We start from the raw sequence: 24,130 nt of genomic DNA on the forward strand, positions 1-24,130 counted from the left end.
AAGATGAATCATCTGGCCCCAGAGGACTCAAACACATAAAGCATGGTTCATGCTCAGGGAGTTCCAAGTCCAAAAATGTGGGTGAGGCAGGCTCTTATCTTATCAGGACACACCCTACATGTTAAGTTATGGGACCCAAGGGGAATATACTCATAGGACCCAAGGGGAATATACTCATATCTTGAGGCTCAGTCCTTTCAGGATGAAGTTGGACAATGGGTTAGTGTCCTTTGGGATATACTAGGAGTTCCACTATCTACGCAATGGGTGTATCTTGCATCCATAGCTCACTCCCCAAGAGAGAGGATCCAATGGGGTTATCACCCCCCAATATTAAACCCAGTATGGAAATTCCTATAAAAACCATGCAAAGGCTATTGACTCTCCACTCATCTGGCCTATTGCCTTTGGGTCAAGACGCCCAATGCTCCAGTCCATGGTGTGAGTCGGAACTTTTTGCAGAAAAAAAAAACCCAAAGCTTAAGGCCGTTTATTATGACCCTTGGTCATTTCAACTCCCAGGAGCCCTCTCCCCATCTCCCTATTTAGCAGCATTCAGAGTCTGCTTTAGACAATTATCCCTTTCTCGACGCACTCTGGCCCCAAAGTGGGCACGTGACCCAAGACAGCAGTCAGACAGTCACACCTTAGAATCTGAATCTTTAGAGAGAACATTTTGGAACTGCCCAAATCCTGGCTTTTTGTAGTCTGGCTGAATTCTCCCTCAGAAGTTCCCCTAGATTAATTTTCTACGTAAGTGAGTCAAAATTGGTTCTGTTTCCTAAAGGCCTGTGTGAAAGGAACTGTTTTTTTTGCTCAGCCAATAGCTGTGCGCACTTCAGTACTTCTTTGGGCGGGAAAGATCCTAGTGAGGAAAGAGGTACACGTAGTATTTTGTCTTGGACAAGGGAATTAAAGACGCTGTAGGAAAAACACGGAGCCAGTAAGTAACCCAGACCACCAAGGCAATGCTAGGTTTTGTTGAGGAAGGTCCTAGTCGTCTCTGTTTAAGTAAGGGCATCAACACGAGACAGCTGACACTGGTCACGCTCTTCTCTTTCAGTTGCTACCACTGGGTGTCCCGCATGTTGTTTTCCTTCCGGGCCAATAACCACGCTCGTGCATTTGATTAAATTTTATTTTTGGAAGGGCATTCCTCCCGGTTTGTTGAGATTACATAATCAAGGGGTCTTAAAAAAATGTTAATCATGAAAGCCTAGCATCATCTGCAAAAATCAGGCTATGCTGCTAAGTACAATCAAGATTATAAGAACACAAATGTCCTTAAGTCTACCGGACCTTAAGAATTATTCACCATCACCCACTAGAAAAAGGCAAAATGTTGCCCTCCTGAAAAGGTGGATCACTTTTCAGGAAACCAGAAGAGTTTCCCAAAGCCTTAACAATTGTGATTATGTTAATAACCCTTACACATGCATTTTACGCAATCTGTGCTAAGTCAGCTAGGAGTCAACAGGCCGGAAGTTGGCAGGCAAATCACACCCTTGCTGTTGCTGCTGTTCGTGAGGACACTTGGAGGTCCCCACCTGCAACTCAGAGGCTCTTCCCATTGTGTTCATACAGTATAAGTACACGTATGAAGAGACTTGCTACCAGTACTATGCAAAACAAGCACACAATACCGCAAGTCATTTTTAACACAGGATGTCCAAATGTTCAGACTTTTAACTATGTGTGACACAGCCAAGATATCCCACCATTCCAATAAAAAAGTGGGAGGGGTAGTTTTAACATATCATTAATATGTCCTATTAAGTTTTTCTAGGGAAGACAGAGTAGCCCATATACAATCTAGGGACAGAGGAAAACTCAGATCTCGGAAGACCTGGGGTTTCCGTGCCCCGCCATGTGGAGGGCTTACCTTCTTCCTTGCCAGACACCTGCTAGTTGCGAAGACCAAGGTCATTCCAATTGCTCTGCATTAGGAATTTCACTGCCTCTGACAGCCCACACGTGGAAGGTTCTTTGTGCCTGCGTGACAGCACAGGGCCCGTAAAGGGAGAGGATGAAAGCATTCCCCGAGAGACTGCTGAAAAGAACCCCCTGCCCCGGTCTGCCCCCAAAAGCACTCATGATACTCTTTAACTACATTCAAGGAAGAGACAGGAAAGAAGGGAGACATGCAGAGTCTAATGTACTCCAGCGGCCACCGCAAAGCTGGTCTTGCAACAAGCACGTGACCTAGCTCAAATCACCCGCGCCTCCCTCTTCAGTTTCTTCCCTCCGACGGGTCTTTGCTGCCAACACGCCCGGTCTTCAAAGGCGCTGAGTCTCTCTTTTTACCAAGTGGCTCAAGCTAGTTTTAATCCTTCCCAATAGGATCCAGGTGAAAATAGCCTTGGGAATGCAGCAGCAGAGGAAACAAGGAATATACAGAAACAGAAAGTTTAGGAGAAGGGCCTCCCAGTGTTGAGTTAGAGACAAAGGTTCCAGGCTGCTGCCAGCAGCGGGGTCACCAGCAGAGCCATCTTCCCGGAGACAGTGGTGCCAAAGCTCCTGTTACACAGGTCCTGCTGGCAGCAGCGGTACTGGAGCTTCTGAAGCCCCAAGGAAGCTGAGATGCGCTCGAAACTGCAGTCCGCCAACTTCCAGCACTGGTAGTAATAGGATTTGGGCTCTGTGGGGGAGACACACACACACAAGGGTGAGCAAGTGGGCAATGTTCTGTGCCTGCCTTCGAACTCCTGATCCTACTTCTTAGAACCTAGCTCCGAAGGGAAGTAGAGACATCCGGGCAAGAATACGTATCCTAGTCGGGCTATAAAGGGGAACGACTGAGCGACTGATGATGCGGCTCGAAAAGGAACTTTTCCCTAAAACCAAAGTCTCGTGAGAACCCGCACAGCTGTGTGTGGTGGGAGCCCACAGGGGATCGTGCTGAGGTTTGCTAAGATTTTTTTTTTCAATTTTTTTTCAATGTTTTTTATTTATTTTGGGGACAGAGAGAGACAGAGCATGAACAGGGGAGGGGCAGAGAGAGAGGGAGACACAGAATCAGAAACAGGCTCCAGGCTCTGAGCCATCAGCCCAGAGTCCGACGCGGGGCTCGAACTCACGGACCGCGAGATGGTGACCTGGCTGAAGTCGGATGCTTAACCGACTGCGCCACCCAGGCGCCCCAAGGGGTTTGCTAAGATTTTTAAACACATACTCCCATTGATCCAACAACCTTACTTCTAGAATTTGCTCTATGAAGTTCCTTGTGAAAAAGATTAGGAGAGATCCTGAAGAATGGTTACTGCAGGGGGCGCCTGCGTGGCTCAGTGGGTTAAGCATCCGACGACTCCAGCTCAGGTCATGATCTCACGGTTTGTGGGTTCGAGCCCCGCGTCGGGCTCTGTGCTGACAGCTCAGAGCCTGGAGCCTGTTTCAGATTCTGTGTCTCCCTCTCTCTCTGCCCCTTCCCTGCTCGTACTTTGTCTCTCTCAAAAATAAATAAACATTTAAAAAAATCCCTAAGAAGTGGAAACCCACATGTCCATTAATTGGTGAATAGATAAACAAAATGTGGTCTATCCATACACTGGAATATTATTCAGCCATAAAAATGAATGGAAGTATTGATAACGTGTGATAACACGGGTGAACCTTAAACACATTATGTTTGGTGAAAGAAGCCAGTCACAAAGGCCACAAATACTGTAGAATTCCGTTTATATGAAATGTCCAGAACAGGCAAATCCATGGGGACAGCAGGTAGATTAGTAACTTCTGGGTTATGTGGCAGGGAAGGAATGGGAAGTGACTACTTAATGGGTAAGGATTTTCTTTTCGGGATAAAAATATTCTGGAGTTAGTGATGACAGACGTGCAACCTTGTGAATACACTAAAAGTCACTGCATTGTATTATTTTAAATTGTATGTGAATTATATCTCAATGGAATGGATGCAGGACAGTATGTAGAATGAGAGCCATCTGTGTAAATAAAGTGTATGTGTGGAGGTAAATGCATTAATTTTTTTCTGGAAAAATCCCCAAGGAATTTAACAGTGTTACCTTCCCAGAAGACTATCCTTCATTTATATATCGCTTATGGACCGAGATTTTTTTTTTTTTTAAGTCATTGGATAACTTTTTAAAATATTTTAAACTTCATTTAAAAATCATTAGACTATTCAGTAATATAGGAAGAGTTTCCAAGAAAACATGCCACTATGGTCCCAATCTTTGCACACATAGAAAAATAAAAGCCAAAAGCATATATGCCAACTATCCCATGGTTTTTTTTAATATTCAGAAAAATGAAGGGAAAAACAATGTGTTAGTTGAGAGGAATTATGGTAGATTTTCCTCTCTGAAATAACTGTCTATGTGCTAAGACTGTGTGCTACAAACTGGGGATATACAGACATAGGAGGTATGGGCCTTGCCCTGGAATCCCTTTCTTATCTTCTGTGCTGGGAAAAAAGAAAAAAAAAAATGCAGATACCTATTTCCTTATTAAAGGCTTGTAACTAAATTTCATTCATGGCTGGGAACAAAACTACATTTTTAAAAAAGTTTTATTTATTTTGAGAGAGAAAGAGAGAACAGGGGCACAGAAGCAGGGGAGGGTCAGGGAGAGAGGGAGAGAGAGAATCCCATGCAGGCTCCGAACCATCAGCACAGAGCCCAACTTGGGGCTTGATCTCACGACCTTGAGATCATGACCTGAGCCGAAATCAAGAGTCGGACATTTAACTGACTCAGCCACCCAGACGCCCTCAAAACTACATTCATAATTGCAAATGTAACTGTCCCACCTCCCCCTCAGAGGGAATGTGTGTTTGGACTGAATTTTAATGAAGTTTGGTCAAGTGGCAGAGGCCAGAGTGTTCTAGTGACTTTACTTTCTTGGTCATCGGTATTTAAGAAGATGCCTCCAATAGAGGATGCTGTAGAATAGGGCAAGTTACTGCTTTCCATAATACTAACCAGGCAGTGGAACTGGAAAAACATTAAAGCTACCAGAATTTTAATTAGGGGAACCTAACAGCCTGGAGAGAGCAGATAGCAATTTATTAATAATTGCTAGCAATTAATCATTTACTATGTGTCCTGCAGTGAGCCAAGCATCTGCTTCAATGATCTTTTTAATTTTTTTTTTAATGTTTATTTTTGAAGGAAAGAGAGACAGAGCATGAGCGGGGGAGGGGCAGGGAGAGAGAGGGAGACAGAATCTGAAGCAGGCTCCAGGCTCAGAGCCTTTCAGCAGGGAGCCTGACACCAGGCTCAAACTCATGAACTGTGAGATCACGACCAGAGCTGAGGTCGGATGCTTAACCAACTGAACCACCCAGGTGCCCCTCTACTTCAATGATCTTATTTGCATAACAACCTCTGATGTGGTGAGCTCACCAAAGCCTCCGTCAGAACCACCCAAATAATTCGGATTATATCAGAGTCACTGGAATGTTAGAGGTTCTCTCTCTGCTTGACGCATCATCCCGGCTCTCTTTGAAGATTTAGTTTGCATCTAACGTCACCAAGCAACAGTCCCTAATTGTCCTCGGCACCTCTAAGTGTGCCCCTTGTTCAGAAGGTCATAAGGGCAATGATGGCTTGGCGCAGTCACGAGGCTTCTGCCAGAGTCTAAGCACGTGGTTTGTAATGCTGGGACGTGGCCAGGATGCCAGGAAGTATCAGCTGAATTCACACTCAACGCCTACTTCTCTTCTAGACTCACTCTGTACAGCACCATCATGTGCGTTTTCTCTTCAAACTGCCCCCCTGACCCCAGAAGAGAAGTATGCCCACTTTCTAGTTAGGGAAAATGTGGCTAGAGTAGTTGAATATCTCTCCAATGAGTACCTGACCTTTGACTCATGTTTTTGACAGTGTGCCCTGCCTCTCCCAGGAGACGTCAATCCGAGCTGCAGGGGGATTTAGGTGCTCTGTTAGTATCTGTCTTACTGCAAGGTCAAAACAGCTCTAGTTCAAGAACTGCTATTACATGTCTGGCCGAATTTGGGGACTTCTGTACATAAGAAGAAAAATATTTAAGATTCATGTTATCCCTTTTTAAAAAATAGATTTTATTCTTTAGAGGACCTTTAGATTCACAGCAAAATTGAGCAGATGTAGAGTTCTCAGCCCCCTGACACCTCTGTGCCCACCCTAAAGAACCTCCCCTTTATCAGCATCTCCCCCACCGCCCCCCCCCCCCAGTGGTACACTTGTTACAACTGAGGAACCCACATGGATTTATCATTACCATCCAAAATCCATCATTTACGTTCGGTTCGCTCTGGGTGTTGCATGCAGTTTGACATACACGTGGCACATGTCCACCAATATAGTATCACACAGAGTAGTTTTGTTGCCCTAAAATCCTGTGCTCCACCTTTTCATCCCTCCCTCCTTCCTGCTAACCCCTGGCAACCAATGACCTCTTTATGGTCTCCTTTTGCCTTTTCCAAAATGTCCTACCATGGAATGATACATTACGTAGCCTTTTCGTATTGGCTTGTTTCCCTCAGTAATAGGCATTTAATTTTCCTTCATGTCTTTTCATGGCTTGATAGCTCATTTCTTTTTAGTCCATTGTCTGGATGTACTACAATGCACAGTTCATTTACTCATTCACTTACTGAAGGGCATCTGGTTGTTTCCAAATCTTGGCAACCATGAATAAAGCTGCTAGAAACATCTGTGTGCAGGTTTTTGTGTGGACAGAAGTTTTCAACCCCTTTGGGTATATATTCAGTGAGTGCTGAATCACACAGTGAGAGCATATTTAGCTTATTTAAGAAACTGCCAAGCCGCAATTTTGCATTCCCACGAGCAGCGAATGACAGTTCCTTTTGCTCTGAACCCTTGTCAGCATTTGGTGTTGTCAGCATTTTGGATTTTGGCCACTATTAATAGGTGGGTCTTGTTATTTATATGAACCACTTTTTCTTCCCCAAAGTTTATTTTTATTTATTTTGAGAGAGAGACAGACAGAGAGAGCAAGAGGGGGAGGGGCAGAGAGAGGAGGAGACAGAATCCCAAGCAGGCTCCATGCTGTCAGAGCAGAGCCAGATGTGGGGCTCAAACTCACAAACAGTGAGATCATGACCTAAGCTGAAGTCAAGAGTCGGATGTTTAACTCACTGAACCACCCAGGCGCCCCTACACAAACCACTTTTAAAAGTGGAACAATTCATTATAAGATAGATAAGTTTTGGATGTCTCACGCATAGCATGGTGAGAATAGTTACTAATATTGTATTGTATGCTTGAAATTTGCTAAGAGGATAGATCTTAGTGTTCTCATCACACACAAAAAAGGCAACTGTGTGAGGTGCTGGATGTGTTACTTAGATCACTGTGGTAATCATTTCACAATGCATACAAATATCAAATCATTACACTGTGTACCTCAAGCATACACAATTTTTCTCTATCAATTATTATTCAGTAAAGTTGGAAAATTTTTCAATAAAAGTTTAACAATCAGAAACAATGGGATTTGAGAGCTGGAAAAAAGATTTGGCTCTACTTCCCTCCTTCCCTCTCCTCTTCACCTCTACCATCCAATACACATATTACATTTCATAAATGAAAAAACACAGGCAGAAGGAACTTACTGGATGGAGGCAGGACAGAGATGGGAGATGGGAGCTCCTAACTGCTAATCTAATTCTTACTCATAATATTGCCTTTATTCTGTTACTATCCAAAATCTATAAAGAACTTCTCAAACTCAACACCGAAAAAACAAATAATCCACTGAAGAAATGGGCAAAAGACATGAATAGACACTTCTCCAAGGAAGACATCCAGATGGCCAACCGACACATGAAAAAATGCTCAACATCACTCATCATCAGGGAAATACAAACCAAAACCATAAGGAGATATCACCTTACACCTGTCAGAATGGCTTACATTAACAACTCAGGCAACAACAGATGTTGGCGAGGATGCGGAGAAAGAGGAACCCTTTTGCATTGTTGGTGGCAATGCAAGCTGGCGCAGCCACTCTGGAAAACAGTATGGAGGTTCCTCAAAAAACTAAGAACTACACTACGACCCAGCAATTGCACTACTAGGCATTTATCCACGGGATACAGGTGTGCTGTTTTGAAGGGACACATGCACCCCCATGTTTATAGCAGCACTATCAACAATAGCCAAAGTATGGAAAGAGCCCAAATGTCCATCAATGGATGAATGGATAAAGAAAATGTGGTGTGTGTGTGTGTGTGTGTGTGTGTGTATATATATATATATATATATATATATATATGTATGTATATAATGGAGTATTACTCGGCAATCAAAAAGAATGAAATCTTGCCATTTGCAACCATGTGGATGGAACTGGAGGTTATTATGCTAAGTGAATTTAGTCAGAAAAAGACAAAAATCATGACTTCACTCATATGAAGACTTTAAGAGACAAAACACATTAACATAAGGAAAGGGAAACAAAAATAATATAAAAACAGAGACAGAGAGGGGGACAAAACAGAAGAGACTCATAAATATGGAGAACAAACTGAGGGTTACTGGAGGGGTTGTGGGAGGGAGGATGGGCTAAATGGGTAAGGGGAATTAAGGAATCTACTCCTGAAATCATTGTTTCACTGTATGCTAACTAATTTGGATACAAATTTAAAAAAATAAAAAATAAAATTAAATATAAAAAAAATATTGCCTCTATTCTCTTATTTGGAAATGATACTTTTTGTGGAGGGAGGTGGGAGAGATGTGGTTGAAGAGACACAGATGATCAAGGTTAACTTGATGCATGTGCTCATACATAACTGTGTTCAAATATTTGTGGAGTGAGTGGCCATGTTCTCTCCAGGGGCCTTATTGTGCTTTCTACATTAACAGTGAATTATTATGGGCCTCTCTATCGAGGTAGAGGACCTGTCCTACACAATCAAGGACGTTGCATTGTAGGGCTTGGAATTTTAGCCACATTCCAGGAATTTATATCAAAATTATCAGATACTCCAGTTAGGATAATTCTGATTTGTTCTTACTTATTGAAGGATTTCTCCTTTCTAGGCAAATTAATCTTCTTCTCCTTTCTATTGGGTTTTTCTGAACCTGTGGGTCTCCCGAGCCTTTTAGGAGTTCACCCGATATGTTCAGTATTCTTTGTGGCTGACTCTGGAAAGGCTTTGTGGTAGAGTATAGAAGAAGAGAATAACCTTGAAGGGTGTTTTTATTTTTCTCTCTTAGATGACAGTTACTGCTTGTTGAATACAAGCCTGATGAGAATGAATGTGGCGCTCATTTTTTCCCAGGCCCTCCTCATCCCCTTACAGTTAGGAGGCAGGGAAGGGGCAGGCTCTTACCGGCTTCAATGTAGAGACACGAGTCAAAATTCGATGAACAAACGGAGGTCTTAGTGCAGTTACCACTCACTGGTGACACACAGCTGTAGCATGTCAGGCTATGACCTAGAATCAGAAAGAAACCCGTCAGGACTTGTTAGAGCAGCACTAACTTGCCGTCCTGGTGGAAGGAGGCCCACCATCTGCGCTCTATGGGACGGGGGCTCGCAGCTCACAGCGCGCTTTCATTCCCACACAGATCCGTAGCAGATCTATTTTTCCAACCTCAAACTGCAGTCCCAGCAGCAATTTTTGGACCCTGATACAAGTACAAAAAGAATTTCCATGTGTCAAAATCCCTAGAACTGTGCAAATGAGAAGCTTCCTCTTACCCTCAACTAGAAGTGATTTTTAAAAAGTGATTAATTTGCAGCGATGTATTAAAAGGTAACTATCAAGAGAATAAACTAACAGAATTCTATAAATGCCTTCCAGGCAACGAATACTCTCTGATCACATTCTCATAGATCGATAATCAGTTATGTGGCAGTATCTGTCTGTGTGAAAGGACATTTTTGAAAATGAAATATGTAAAATCTCATAGAAGAATGTCATGGTGAAACCCAGACCAAGTGTGGGTTTTAGAACCCAAGAGCTAACTTGCAGTTCTAAGGCCAAAGCATATATCCATCCCCAGGGGGGAGGGAATTTTCCAGAAGGCCAGAAGAAAGTGGCTCCTCACTATCTGAGCATACAGGAGCCAAGCTCTCTAGAGCATCTTAAATGGCCATGTTCGCCTTCCCTGGTGTGAAATCCCACCTAGTAGACGACTCTCCATCTGTGAAGGTTCCAGATTAACCTTTGAAAGGTCAGTCCAAATAACTCATTCCTACCACTTTGTTTGCAGATGACGAGACAGATGCCTGGAGCAAGGCGCCCCCCCATCGGGTGAAGGTGGTGTGGGGGGGTGGTTAGCCCACTCTGCCTCTTCCTTCCTGAGGGCGTTGGTTGCCCCTGTGTGGGAGGGGAGCCACAATCGGAAGGGACAGAGACGCAATGTTTTTGCAGTCCCCTCCTGTTCCGGATGCGTGTACACACATATGAGAGGGGAGAATATAAGAGGGAGGGTGAATTCTGGCTCGGATCCTGGAGACGGCCGTTTGAAAGGTTGTTCCTAGGACTGAATCTTCTCCTGGCTAGAGCCAGAGTTCATTTGGTTTCTTCTTCTTCTCTTTTTTTTTAATGTTTATTTATTTATTTTTGAGAGAGGAAGAGAGAAAGCAGTGAGCAGGCGAGGGGCAGAGAGAGGGGGGAGACAGAGAATCCTAAGTAGACTCCCCGCTCCCAGCGCAGAGCCTGACACAGGGCTCAAACCCGTGAACCATGAGGTCCTGAACTAAGCGGCAATCAGAGTCAGATGCCCAACCGCGTCACCCACGCGCCCCTTCATGTGGCTTCTTGACAAACCTTTAAACAGTGGAACCAAAGTTCACCTTTGGAAATTCTGTTGGGCAGAAATATTCATAGCTACCATGTTCATTCAGTGTGCAAATATCCACGTACCCACATGCTAAGCATTGGGTCAGTCTTGCTGAGGTCGAAGAAAAAGTGAGCGCATGACCTCATGGTTCAGATCCATGTCCCCAGGGACCGCTCACCTGAATGGCAGAGGACAGCCAGGATGAGCAGGAGCACCAGCAGGATGAATCCTTGGCTTCCCATCATGATCATCCACAGACTCTGCAAGGAAGGGACACAAAGGGTGGTCACAAACCAACAAATGGGTGCTGGTTATCTCAGAGACCAACAGCTGGAGGGCCTGGAACCTTCAGGTAGCACGGGGAAGGAGTTAGCAGATCGAGAAATGGTCTAGAAATGGTCTGGGGTGCCGTGAACCAAGGTGCTCTCCTGGTCCCTCCTCTTGCCCCCAAACCTCAGGTTACTAAAGAAACGCTGCCGGTCCTGGGAGAAGGGGGGCTGTGGGAGTCAAAGTGCACCTGGCCGAGAGTCAGCAGTGCCCGGGCCCCAACCCCAGCTCTCACCTACAGTGGCCATGAATAAACGTCCACTCCAAGCCACAGTCGTCACGATCATGCAGTGGGGATAGCACTCTCTTCCCCATAAGTGTTGTTTAGTCAAACGGGAATACGAGAAAAATACTTAATTCAGCAACTACAATTCCCACTCTGCTGGCCCCACCCGAAGCTGCTGGCTGGGCCGGGGCCTAGCAAGGGTCACCTTTCCAGGCCATGCCACTAAGTGTGTCAGGCCAGACAGGTGACACTGGTGCCCTCCAGATGCCGGTGCCTCCTGCGGCAGAACAGGAGGCAAAGGTTTAGCATGCACAGAAGCTCCCCACCTTAGCAAGTGTGATGGAGACACCGCCTTGTTCACCTCCTCCCCTCTGGGGAGGTAAAGAGGGGTCTGAGTGACTTTGACGACCAGTCCCACTACAGTAATGCCTACGTGGGTACAGTGAGCATCAGGGGAGGAGACGGAAGGGTTGAGATAGCTCAAACCCTTTTCACCCGATAAGGAAGGCAAAGCACAGAGAGATTTCTAACTGAGTAAGTATAAGTCAGCTCTAAGAAGTCTCCCAATCCCACCCCTACCTTCCCGACCCCCTCCTGAAACAAGGAGGCAAGAGTGCCTCTAAACCAAGATGCCCCACAGTCTAGGCCCCTCAGCTCCACAGGTCAGGACTTCTGCCTGACAGGCCCAGGGTCTCTTGGTAGGTGAGCCCCCATCCCTCTTTAAGTTAGGAACATCATCTCCACACCTCTGAAGGTCATCCTCTGCTCAGGAATGGGCTGAAGATGGTCAGGGGAGGGTTGAGAACCAGAAAGAACAGATTCTGGCATTGCTCAAAGAAAACACTGAGTAAGTCGTGCCTGGATGAAAGAGACACGTTGCTTTCCTGATGTGTGGGGAACTAGGAAGAAAACCAAACAGGGCCTGGCCTTTCTTTACAAGTTGAATAACCTCTACTTCCTTCTGGCCTCTTCAAAATCTGCAACAACCTACTAATGGCCACCACCCCCCATGCTGAGCCTCCTGGGGGTTAGCTACCCACAGCAACCCCATACAGTGAGGATTGGACGTGCCCAAGGGCAGAGGTTAGAGCTCAGATGTCGGAGTGGCAGAGATCTGGATGTAAGGGCAGGTTATGCGGCTGCAACCAGGCCTCATTCACTTCATCTACAACAAGCGGCGGGTACAGAGGTGCGATCCAACACCGTGAGGATTTATGGAAGTAAAACAAGTTAAATGAGTATGTGCTTGACACAGCCAGGCACACACAAGTGGTGGATGTGTGGATGCACACCGACTTCTTGCCCTAACTCAGACAGGCATGTCTACTACACCTCCTGTTCTGAGTACCTGAGTACTCGGATCTTTCTTCCTGGCCCCTCCCCCTGAGAGGTGGGGGCCCTGAGGCCTCCGTACTCTAAGCGAAGAGGAAGAGGCGTCAGCCCCTCCTGCTGGCATCCTGACTGCCCTGCAATGCCCTCTGCCTGGAACCAGAGGAGTGAGAACCCCATCTACTCTCCCCTTGCTAGTGAGTGACCTGGGCCTGGGCACACTGCCAGCTCCCCGCCTGGCTTCTCACGTTCACCAGTTTCTGGGCAGAAAGGATAACTGACACGTTCAAGTTAGACAGGGCTCAGGTCTGTGAAGAACAAGGAGAGGAAGGTATTAATCTGAGGTCCCCCACAGCAGGGCAGGGGCTACAAAATAAGAACGGCCGCCACGTCAGGTGTCCCCCCTGGAGGAGGAGGAGGGAGGGAGCTCCAGGCCAGGGTCAGGAACTGGGAAGGTGTCAGGCTGGCAGGAACTTCCAGGCTTCCCCTGGAATGGTGACAGCGTCATGACAAACGGGGCCATACACAGAGGTGTCCCCTGATGAAGTGCATCGGAAAGAACCTGCCTACTAAGAAACGCTCATCTCTTAACAAAAGCAGGGAAGAAACAATGAGCTGCTTAAGGGATAGGCTTTCCGGTCTGGTCTGGAGAGTCTGAACAAGGCCTTGAACAGTTCTGGCTCTGCCACCTACGTGCTGTGAACTCAACCTCTGAACTCCACTCTCCATTCATTAGCATGGGGATAAATACACATACTGCATGGTACAACACCCGGCACTCAAGAAGGCACTCCGAAAGCAGTCGCCACTATAGTATTACTGAAGAGTTGTGAGGTTACCAGGAGGAAGAAACTGGGGAGGGAGGGGGTGATGGGAGGGAGGGGTGTGGAGGGTAGACAGAAGGTAGCATTAGGTGAGGAAGCCAGACAAATGCCCTGGAATGGATGAGCCGGGGGCATCGAGGGCACCAGACGTTAAGGCAGCCCCCAGATTTTGGGGCTGGATGGAGAGTGTCAAGTCTTGGTTTCAACACATCACTTTGCTGGCTGGTAGTCACTGTGGCCACTTCCGTGACATGGTTGTGGGAGGGGAGGGCAAAGATGGCAGAGGAAGAAGTGGCCAGTGTGCTGATACCAAGGTTAAGCTGTTCAAATCGAAATGAGACCAAGTCTTCATTAACCACTACTAAAATATCAATTTCCAAGGGCAAAATGTTGTCATGGCAGGAGAGGGAGGAAAGAAAATACCTGATTGCTTTAAAGCTATTTTATAAATGCCCCCAACATGTTGACAGTAGTTAATGCTAAGACGGATTATTTATGATTTCTTATTTCTCTTCCTGACCCTTTACTTTTTGCCATACTTTCCCCAGCTATTCTATAATGTACCAGGTATTACTTTTATAATCAGAGATATTGGGAAAATCCACCCATAACAAATGTTTCCCTTTTGGTGGTCACATAATATCACCCATCTTTTGGCAAATCTTTCTTCAGAATTAAAACAAAAACAAACTGAACCTCAAAATTTCAAACTCTTACCCCCTAGTCTAAAACACCCTCTGCTTTAAACTTTATTTATTTATTTATTTATTTATTTATTTATTTATTTATTTATTTTTTAACGTTTATGTATTTTTGAGACAGAGAGAGACAGAGCATGAACGGGAGAGGGACAGACAGAGAGGGAGACACAGAATCGGAAGCAGGCTCCAGGCTCTGAGCCATTAGCCCAGAGCCCGACGCGGGGCTCGAACTCACGGACCGCGAGATCGTGACCTGAGCTAAAGTCAGACGCTTAATCTACTGAGCCACCCAGGCGCCCCTGCTTTAAACTTTAAAATGATGCCCATAAGTTAAGTGTACATCAGATGCTCTGCCATGACTTTCCCACTCCACCCAAGCCAAACACTTCCATGCAAAATGCATCCAGAGGGCCCCAACACTCTTCTTTGCTAAGCACATTAACTCATTTAAACAGTGGATTTAAGGGGCACCTGGGTGGCTCAGTCGGTTAAGCGTCCAACTTCGGCTCAGGTCATAATCTCATGGTTCCAGGGTTTGAGCCCCGCCCTGCGTCAGGCTCTGTGCTGACAACTCAGAGCCTGGAGCCTGCTTCAGATTCTGTGTCTCCCTCTCTCCCTGCCTCTCCCCTACTCACGCTCTGTGTGTGTGTGTGTGTGTGTGTGTGTGTGTCTCTTTCTCTCTCTCAAAAATAAAAAAACAAATTTAAAAATTTAAAAAAAAATTTAAACCGTGGATTTAATTATTGGTAACAGACTAAAGTCATTCTGAATAAAGTCCAAAGACTAAAGATGGGTAAGCCTCCTGGAAAATACCATTTTGGAGTTGTAATACACACTTGAAGCCAGTCTTAGGAAGTATGGACAGGTTTTTCTGGGTGACTCTGAAGCTGATTCCTTCAGGGGTGCTCCAAATAGGCTTTTCATCTGCAGGAATAAGTAAACACTAGAAGATAGATAAGCACTGTCTAAAACAGTAAACATTTGGCAACATACATGGCTATGAGTAAATTAGGATACAGTTCTATGGTGGGGAACTGCACAGCCATGAAGAGGGACAAACAGGGAAGGCTGTTCACAATGTATTAAGGAAAAAGCCAGTTTAAAAATAGCTATAATCTTATTACTTTTTGTTGAAAGTGACGCTTGGAATACTATATCAACTTTCCTGAACAGTTTTGGAACATGTGGTTGATAGAACAGAATTATGAGCAGCTTGTTCATGCTTAAATGTATTTTCTTAACAATAAACATTTTTATAGAAAGAGTTCTGAACGTGATAGCAGGATATGTTAATGTACTTACAAATCATTTTACTTGCAGCTTAAGTTTTTTTTCTACTACTCAACCTGATTAGGTATAAAAATAGATACCACTTTTCAAAATTGGCTTGAGGTAAAAAATGTTTTGTGTACATATCCTCTCCTATGTCTATCTGGTGACAATTATTTTAGTCACACTCTGTATTGGTAAAATACGAGGCTTGGGTGATTCTCTTGCAGCCCTGCAAGAGAGAGATATATTCTAATCCCACTTTGCTGCCGATTCATAGAACCTTAAAGCGGTCAAATGAGAACTGACGTGTTCCTCATTTGTGAAGGGGTAATGATTATTCTATATAATGAAAAAAATATAAGATTAATATGTGAGGGTTTTAAAGCTTAATATGGACTAAAAAGTAGCAGTTTAAGGAACAAACAAGCAGACAAATGTACATGCAATCCTGGAGTTACTCTGTCTTGGGCTAAGCAGACCTGACCTGGAAATAGTATTTTTACTTCCTAGCGGCCAATTTCTGAATTCTTTCCCGTTTATCAGGATAGTAAAATAAACAGGTGTAGAACCCAGGAGAAATAGTTGAAGGAAGAAACCAGGACTCTTCTATTTGAAAAAATATAGTCAGAGACAATTACTGTCTTCAGATATGCTGAGGGTCACTGAGAAAGGGAGGGAGAGGTTATCCTGTGTAATTTCCAAAGGCAGCATCAGGACTTCCTAAGGAACAACTATTTGCCTCCACCCCATCCCTCCTACCTTCCTGCTGTGTGTGAGGCAATGTACAGAGTATCAGCACGTCTGGAAAGCAATTCCCTTGGTAAAATGTAAAAAAAACCTCTCATCACTTGACAATGTTCAAGCAGAGAGCAGAGATCAAGGATCACAGACATTGCAGAAAAGGTTCCTGCAGAAGGCAGCAAGGGGTTAAAACCAAAGTTCTCAGAAGTACAAAAGATTCATTTTACAATAAAACCAACCTGATAATTATTTATTCATTTGCATCCACCTGAGATGGAAAAGGAAGCTGAAACGTTGCAAGGTGATTTACAAATACAGACATCCCTGATCAAGTTCCTGAAAATGCTTTAGGTAGCAAATTTATGGATAGTGTGAGCCCACATTCCACCCCCCCCCATATTCCATTATTTTAAAAGGAAAACAAAGGGATGTTACTGTCCATCCAGAAACTCCAACCAGTCCTTCCAAATAACTATCTAAACAATCCATAGAACTTGAACATGAAGCATTTAACACATCACTATTTAATGACACAGCTTAAGCAAATGAAAGGAATTCACTGGTGAGTGGGCATATTTACTGCCGTTAAGTAGGTTCACTCTCAACACCCCATTCATCCCACAACAATTATTTATGAGCCCCCTGTGAGCAGGTACTGTGCTAGGCGCTATGTTAGTGACCAGTGAACCAGGCAAGGCCCCACCAAGAACTTTATAATCTAGTGGAGGTAGACATCACCTAGTGCTAAAGACTAGAAAGAAAACAAAACAAGGAAACAGCACCGGTTCTGAAACACAAGTGGCATAAGAGTCACCTGGAAGGCCATTAAGCACAGATGCAGAGCCCCATCTCTAGAGGTTCTGGGTCTTGGGTCTGGGGTGTGGGGGACAAGAATTTGCATTTCTAACCAGGAACACACTGAAAACCACTGGGTTAGAGGGTGACCAGGGACAAGAGTGAGGCTAGTTTAGATAGGGCTGGAAGCGTCTCTCCCAACAATGTTGTAAGAGAAGCTGTTAGTTCTAATTAAATAATTAAAGGCTTCTTCTCCTTTTAAGGGCCTGTGTGATTACACTGGGTCCAATGTCACTGAATGCATTAACTGTATTTAATCCTCACACAATGTTGTAAAGTAAATTTAATCTGCCTCCATTTATCAAAAGAGGAAACTGGATCAAGGAGGGGAATGAATTTAGGCAACTGTGGTAGGCAGAATAAATAACACCTCTCTTCCCCAAAGGTGTCCGCGTCCTAATTCCCGGTACCTGTGAATACTGGCAACCTTAGATGGCAAGTGACTTTGTAGATGAGATTAAGGTTACAACCTGTTCTGGATTATCCATAATCATGTGGGCGATTACATTGAAGAGGACAGGAAGGCAGTAGGATCTGTCAGAGATGTGAAAACAGAAGCGGGACGCCTGGGTGGCTCAGTTGGTTAAGTGTCCAACTTCAGCTCAGGTCCTGATATCAGGGTTTGGGAGTTCGAGCCCCACATCGGGCTCTCTTCGGATCTTCTGTCTCTCTTTCTTTCTGCCCTTCCCCCACTCGTTCCTTCTCTCTCTCCCTCCACCTCAAAAATAAATAAACATTAAAAAAAAAAAGAAAAGAAAATGAAGCAAGTGGGGGAGCCTCATTGACAGCTGGTAGAGCATGTGACTCTTGATATCAGGGTTGTAAGTCTGAGCCCCACGTTACAGACTACTTAAAAATAAAATCTTAAAGAAAAAAAAAGAGGAAGAAGAAGAGGCAAGAGATTCAAGGAGGATGATGGAGCTCTCTTACTACTGCTGATTTTGTGAACGGATGAAGCGGGGTGGGGGGCCACAGATGAGGCATACAGGTAGCCTACAGAATAGTCCTCAACTGACACTTGACCAGGAAACGGGACCTCAGTCCTCTAACCAAATGGACTCTATTGTGCCAATAACGTGAATGAGCAAGGAATGGCTTTTCCCACAGAGCCTCCAGAAAGGAACACAGTACTACCAACACATTGACATGAACCTGGTGATGCCCACAGCAAGACTTCTGACATACGGAACCACAGATTTAATTAATCTGTGTTGTGTTAAGCCCCTAAACTTGTGATGATCTGTTTCAGCAGCAATAGAAAACGGATGCATCAACCCCAGAACTGGTAAATAGTTAAAGCAGCATTTAAACTCAGCTCTGAGCTTTTACCCACAGTTAAACTCTCTGGAGAGTAGACTTCTCGTGAATTCAGCTTCTGAAGTAAATTATTAAGCTGAGGCCACCAGAGAAGAGACTTTTATATCGACGCTGGTTCCAAGAGATTCACAGATACCCATCAGTTTAGTTTCTGCTCCTGGGAGCGTGGCACCTCAGAGGCTGATGAACTTTAAGGCCAGAAGTGTCCTCAAAAATGAAATCTAGGGTTCTCATTTTCTAGAAAATTATTGGAACCCCAGGGAATGAAGTTACCTGTCCCGAGGCAACACGTTAGTTGCAGAGCCACACTGGGTGGGTCCTGCTTCCATTCACCAGGGGCTGGTAACTCACAAGTGGCTTAGTGTCAGAGGCTTGGAGCTTTGCCTCCTTATCACCTTGGGACACATACAGTGCCTGCTGCAGCCACGTATACAGAGACACCTAGACAAAAATCAGTTACTCAGTTCACAGAAGTAATTACATCAGAAGGTAGAGACAAACAGAAAGCCACCATCATAATGAACAGCCCCTCCCAGCCACCTGGGAGGTCCCACTGCCAGGGACAACCCCCCCAAAACTCTCTAAACCTCATAAATCTGCAGCTTTCCCTACAAGGGCCTTCTCTGCCATTTGTTCCAGGACGGCAAGAGTTAGAGGTCTCCGAAGAGGGCCTCTTATTAGACAGCCAACTCATGGCCCTGCCCTTTGAGGTTATACATGCATAGCCAATGGTTTAGTGAAGATATTTCACAAAGATACAGCGCTTAGATAAAAAGTACATATTCCCCTTGAGGAAAACCTCAAGCACCTCTGGGCTTGGTTTTGTTTTTTGGCATTCTGGCCGAAGTTTAAGAGCTGACCCAGAATTTTTAATTTCCTTCTTTTCAGGAGCTTGTACCTGCAGCTGTCAAGGTGAATTCCATTACACAGCTGCTCTCCTCATTGTAAAACCCACTTTCTTTGGGCTTTGATTTTCCAAATCACTCAGTAATAATGGGCTGTTTTCCTTATATCAAGGTTCAGCAAAAGGTTTCCTGTTTCTGCTTTAAAAATACAGAAGTGACAACTTGTAGGCATTTTTGGTTCCCTGCGAGGCAAGTCTTTATCTTCCTTGGGGTTACAAATCTACCACCAGAGTAAATAACCACATTAAAAAAAATGTTTTTTAATGTTTATTTTTGAGGGAGAAAGAGAATATGAGCAGGGGAGGGGCAGAGAGAATGGGAGAGAGAGAATCCAAAGCGGGCTCCAAGCTATCAGCAGAGAGCCTGCTCGGGGCTCCAACTCAGGAACCGTGAGATCATGACCTGAGCTGATGTCAGATCCTTAGCCGACTGAGCCACCCAGGCGCCCCATAAATAACCACATTTTGAGAAATGTTAACACCCCTAACAATGAACATTCTGAGCTGTATGTATCTTCCTTGGAGAAGTGGGCGTAAAATGCCCTTATGGGGAACAGGAACAATTGCTGTGGGGACACCCAAAATACTAATAGCCACCATTTGTGCCTCACAAACAGGTGCCAAACTGATTTCCACGAATTACCTCAGTCCTTTTAACACCCTATGAAGTAAGGCCTATTATTTTACTGATAATAATGTGAGGTTAAACAGCTCGCTCAAGATTACCCAGCCAGTAAACAGCAGAGCCAAGATTCAAACCCGGGTGTGCTGCCCAGGCCCTTGACCGCTACACCGTGACACATGAACTTGGTGGTTGTGAATTCACCATTTCTATTCATGCACATCAAGCTTCAAACTCTACCTGATTCCAGGTGGATTCCAGAGCCATGGTCACCAAGAGACAGATTAAGCTAGGTAAGGTAGGGCAAAAGTGGTAGAAAAGAGGTGTTTTCCTGAGAACTGAACACAGAGTCATCTCTGGGTTAAGTCTCCTACGTTTGAAGTCTTTACCTCCATTTCACAAATTGTTTATTATCACAAGCTAACCTTGACAGGGGCCCTATGTAGGCTATGTCTCTAAATCTGTAAAATGTACGGGCTGATTTGTTTAGAATTAAGTAGAAGTATTGCAGTTGAGAGAGGTGGGCAGCCAGGTCTCCACTGGGGCCCCTTAACCTCTTGAAGAAAGTCACCACCAAGTAAGAACATGATTTTTAAAAGCACCAGCTGGTGGGCGCTTGGGTGACTCAGTGGGTAAGCATTTGATTTTGGCTCAGGTCATGATCTCATGTGGACTGAGTCCCAGATCGGCTCCTGGCTAAGCCTGCTAAGGGGTTCTCTCTCTCCCTTTCTCTCCGCCCCGTCTCTGCTCATGCGCGTGCTCTCTCGCTCTCAAAATAAATAACATTAAAAAAAAAAGGCATCAGCTGGTCACAACAGGAGGTACCATGGCCACAGCCGGTTATAGAGAGTAGGAAAAGCACCGTCAAAAGGAAAGCGTGAGAAAGTCTCTGGGCTAGCGCCTTCACAAGGTGCAAGATGAACGCACTATTTCACAACCCGGGCCTGCCCAGGACAGAAGCAGGAAACCTGATCTCAGAAGTCTCTGCCAAGGTGAGTCACTAACTCCAGCTCCTCTCATTGTGGGTGCGTTCCAGGCTAGCTTCCAGAAGCCATTTCCATTGCCCGGCCGCCGCCCACGTGTGTTAGTTAGCTAGCCGAGAGATGGCATATGTGACGCGGCGCATTTCCAGGATCCAAGGAGAACCTGCTTCTCGTTAAATAACAACACAAACCTCGATTTAACATTGCTTTGCAAGTCCGCTGCCAGACTCCAGGAAGGGGGTAGCCCCCTCAAAACAAAATGTCTACGTTTCGGTCCCGCCCTTTTTCCAATTCCAAATTTGTACAGCTAGAGAAGGTCTGTTACCACCTGGCACGGAGCGGGTTTAACCTCCTTTCGAGGCATGATTTCTCTTCCCTAAGGTGCAAGAGCTTCCCTTCAGAGCGAGGCGAGGGCAGGTGGTCGGGGTTCCAGGAAGATATTCCCTAGGCAACGGAGGGCACGGCGCGCAGGATTTGGGGTGTTTCAGAAAGGGCGCCCACTCCTCCCCCCTTCTCTTCTTTTTGTTAACAAAAAGAAGAGAAGGGAGGGAGGAGTTGTGCAGGGCTCTCTTGGGCAGCCCCAGGCAGGCCACCAGGGGCCTCCGGTGCCGGGAAGCCTCGGGCCGCGGGCAGAAGGGCCTGGGGGAGGATGCCGAGAGTCGCCACTCCTCCTGGGGTCTCCGCCCGCCCCGATCCCGCCGCAGGTGAGGGCACGCACCGAATCTAGCTCACTGCGGCCTCAGGTTCCGGGTGCGGCTCGGACCCAGCCCAGCCCAGCCTCCGGCCTTACCTGCCAGCAACCAGGGTGTCTGTTCCAGCGCCGCGCGGCCCGTGTGCTCTGGCCCCGCAGGTCTTTTCAGCCTGGGTCGCTGAAAGCCCGGAAGCTCCGCCCCCTCCCGCTGGCCCTACCCCCGCGGCCGCTAGGTCTGGCACTCGCGCGCCGCAGTCTGGGAGCCCAAGGTCACCCAGGTCCTAGAGCGATCTGTAGACCCTTGGAGCTCACCGCGCGAGCCCAGACCACCTGAGCGACGGCCGCGCAACCAGCCCTGGCCAGGCAACGGGGCAGCCACTGCGCGCAGGGTAACTCAGGCTACCCGCCCAGATTCAGAAAAAAGACCGTGGCCACGAATAGATTAAGATCTTTAAAACAACAGAAACGGAAAGTTTATGTCCTCCTCTGATTTGTTTTAGGAAACAAGTATATGAAAAGTCCATGACTTCAGATTTTCCGTTCGTTAAAAAAAATAAAATGTTTCAAAAAACTTTATTGTGCCCATGCCAAGCCCCCACTTGGCCTGGCTGTCAGGTTCTCCAACCCTGCTGCATGAGGGTTTTTTTTTCGTAAATGCATGAGATACCATTTAAGTAGGGAAATCATATAACTGATTATGACATGGGCTTTCTACCACGATCCTGATGGCTTTTGGATGTCAGGGAATGAGTTTCAGTTGGTGGTGCCCAAATCTTGGTTTTCCTCTCTAGAAATGGGAGTCTCAAACAAAGACTTGCTTTGATATTTAAAATGTGTCTGCTGAAAACAGCAAATACAGGGGCGCCTGAGTGGCTCAGTCAGTTAAGCATCTGACATCAGCTAGGGTTATGTATGATCTCGGGGTTCGTGAGTTTGGGCCCTGGTCCAGCTCTGTGCTGACAGCTCTGAACCTGGAGCCTGCTTCGGATTCTGAGTCTCTCTCTGTGTCTCTCTCTTTCTCTGCCCCTCCCCCACTTGCACTCTCTTTCAAAATAAATAACTTAAAAAAAAACAGCAAATACATGTATTTCCTTGTTTACTAAACTCTTTCACATGCATTATCTCATAGGCATCCTATTAACTATTGCCTCCTTGTAACTCTTGGATTCTGAGATGCCACCCTCTCCTGGTTTTGCTTCCAGTTTCTTGATCTTTCAGGCTTTTTTTTTTTTTTAAACATTTATTTATTTATTTTGAGAGGGAGAGAGAATGAGTGGGGGAGAGGCAGGGAGAGAGAATCCCAAGCAGGCTCTTCGCTGTCACACAGGGCCCAATGCGGGGCTCAGTCTCACAAACTGTGACATCATGACCTGAGCAGAAATCAAGAGTCAGAAACTTTACCCATTGAGCCATCCAGGTGCCCCGTCGTTTCAGTCTTGAGCCTTTTCCACTACCTCTCACAAATCTGGTGTTGCCAGGTTGGACTGAGAACCACTGCTCTGTGCTCCTTGGGCAAGAACACTGCATCTGCTTGGTTTTACCTTGGGGATGTGCATTTGCAGGTAATTTGCAAATCTATATTCTCCATTCCTGACCACTCTCCCTCAGTTTTCATATTCATACCTGACTGCTGGAACTAGTGTGTCCTACAGGCTTCTTGAATTCAAAATGTGTCCAAATTTCATCTCCAGTGTCCAACTGGATTTCCTGCAAACTTTGTTTTTCATAAATGAAGCCAGAAACCTGGGAATCAACTTTGATTTCTTCTACTCTTTCACATCTAATCACCAACTCCTACATAATCATGTAGATATCGGTTTTGTCTTTTCAGTCCACTCCCACTGCTAATGCTCTAATTCAAGCTGGTAGCATGTCTTACTTGGAGTATTACAAGTCCTTCACACCAGGTCTCCATGCTGCCCGTGTTAATTTCTGCATCACTGTCCTTACGTGTACCCCCCTCCCCTACTTTTCTACCTGTTCTCCACAGGACTGTTGGAAACCTGGTTGGCTTACCTCTCCAGCCTTATGTTTGACTTTACTTTCCATTTAATTGGTCCCTTTTCTCATCATCCTTCCTGGGTTATAATAGGACTGCAGCTGCCATCTTGCAACCACGAGGTGACCTTTATGATTAAAGCCTTGTGCAAAGGATGGCAGAACAGAAACCTGGAAGGAATCTGCAAATGATGACACCACTGGGCCACTGTATCAGTCCTCAACTAGTCACCCCTGACTTTTCACAAGAGAAAAATAACCCCTAAACTATTTGCTGCTGTTCATTTAGGTATCTGTCTCATCCTAACTGATACATCAAGCTTTAGGCAAATGAGTGAAAGATAGATAGTGGTCTCAAGGGACCTCCGCCTTCACTATACCTGGGCTTCGCTCTACAAAAGCTTAGGCTGGCCAACCATTAGATCCCTTTTATGTGTGAATGCACATTCTTGCCAATGAAATACAACACTTGAGCATGTTGTCAACCAATCAATCATACCTTGGTATGAATGAGAGGGCATCCATTCAACATGCTAAGAGAAAGTGAATTTAAATGAGAGGATAAATAAGCCTGCAGTATTCT

The 24,130-nt window shown here is 45.5% G+C and overlaps 1 protein-coding gene across 1 annotated transcript; it reads right to left on the bottom strand.

Annotated features, from left to right (window-relative positions):
- Positions 1-1,120: 1,120 nt before the first annotated feature.
- On the bottom strand, positions 1,121-21,929 carry CD59 (CD59 molecule (CD59 blood group)). Its single transcript, XM_030331408.2, has 4 exons — positions 21,649-21,929; positions 10,936-11,017; positions 9,299-9,403; positions 1,121-2,638 (listed from the first exon to the last, which is right to left on the bottom strand). Exons 2-4 carry the CDS (start codon positions 11,006-11,008, stop codon positions 2,436-2,438), a joined length of 381 nt encoding a protein of 126 aa, XP_030187268.1. The 5' UTR covers positions 11,009-11,017; positions 21,649-21,929; the 3' UTR covers positions 1,121-2,435.
- Between the last annotated feature and the right edge of the window lie 2,201 nt (positions 21,930-24,130).

This window comes from Lynx canadensis, chromosome D1 (genome assembly GCF_007474595.2).
Source record: "Lynx canadensis isolate LIC74 chromosome D1, mLynCan4.pri.v2, whole genome shotgun sequence".
NCBI classification, from domain to species: domain Eukaryota; kingdom Metazoa; phylum Chordata; class Mammalia; order Carnivora; family Felidae; genus Lynx; species Lynx canadensis.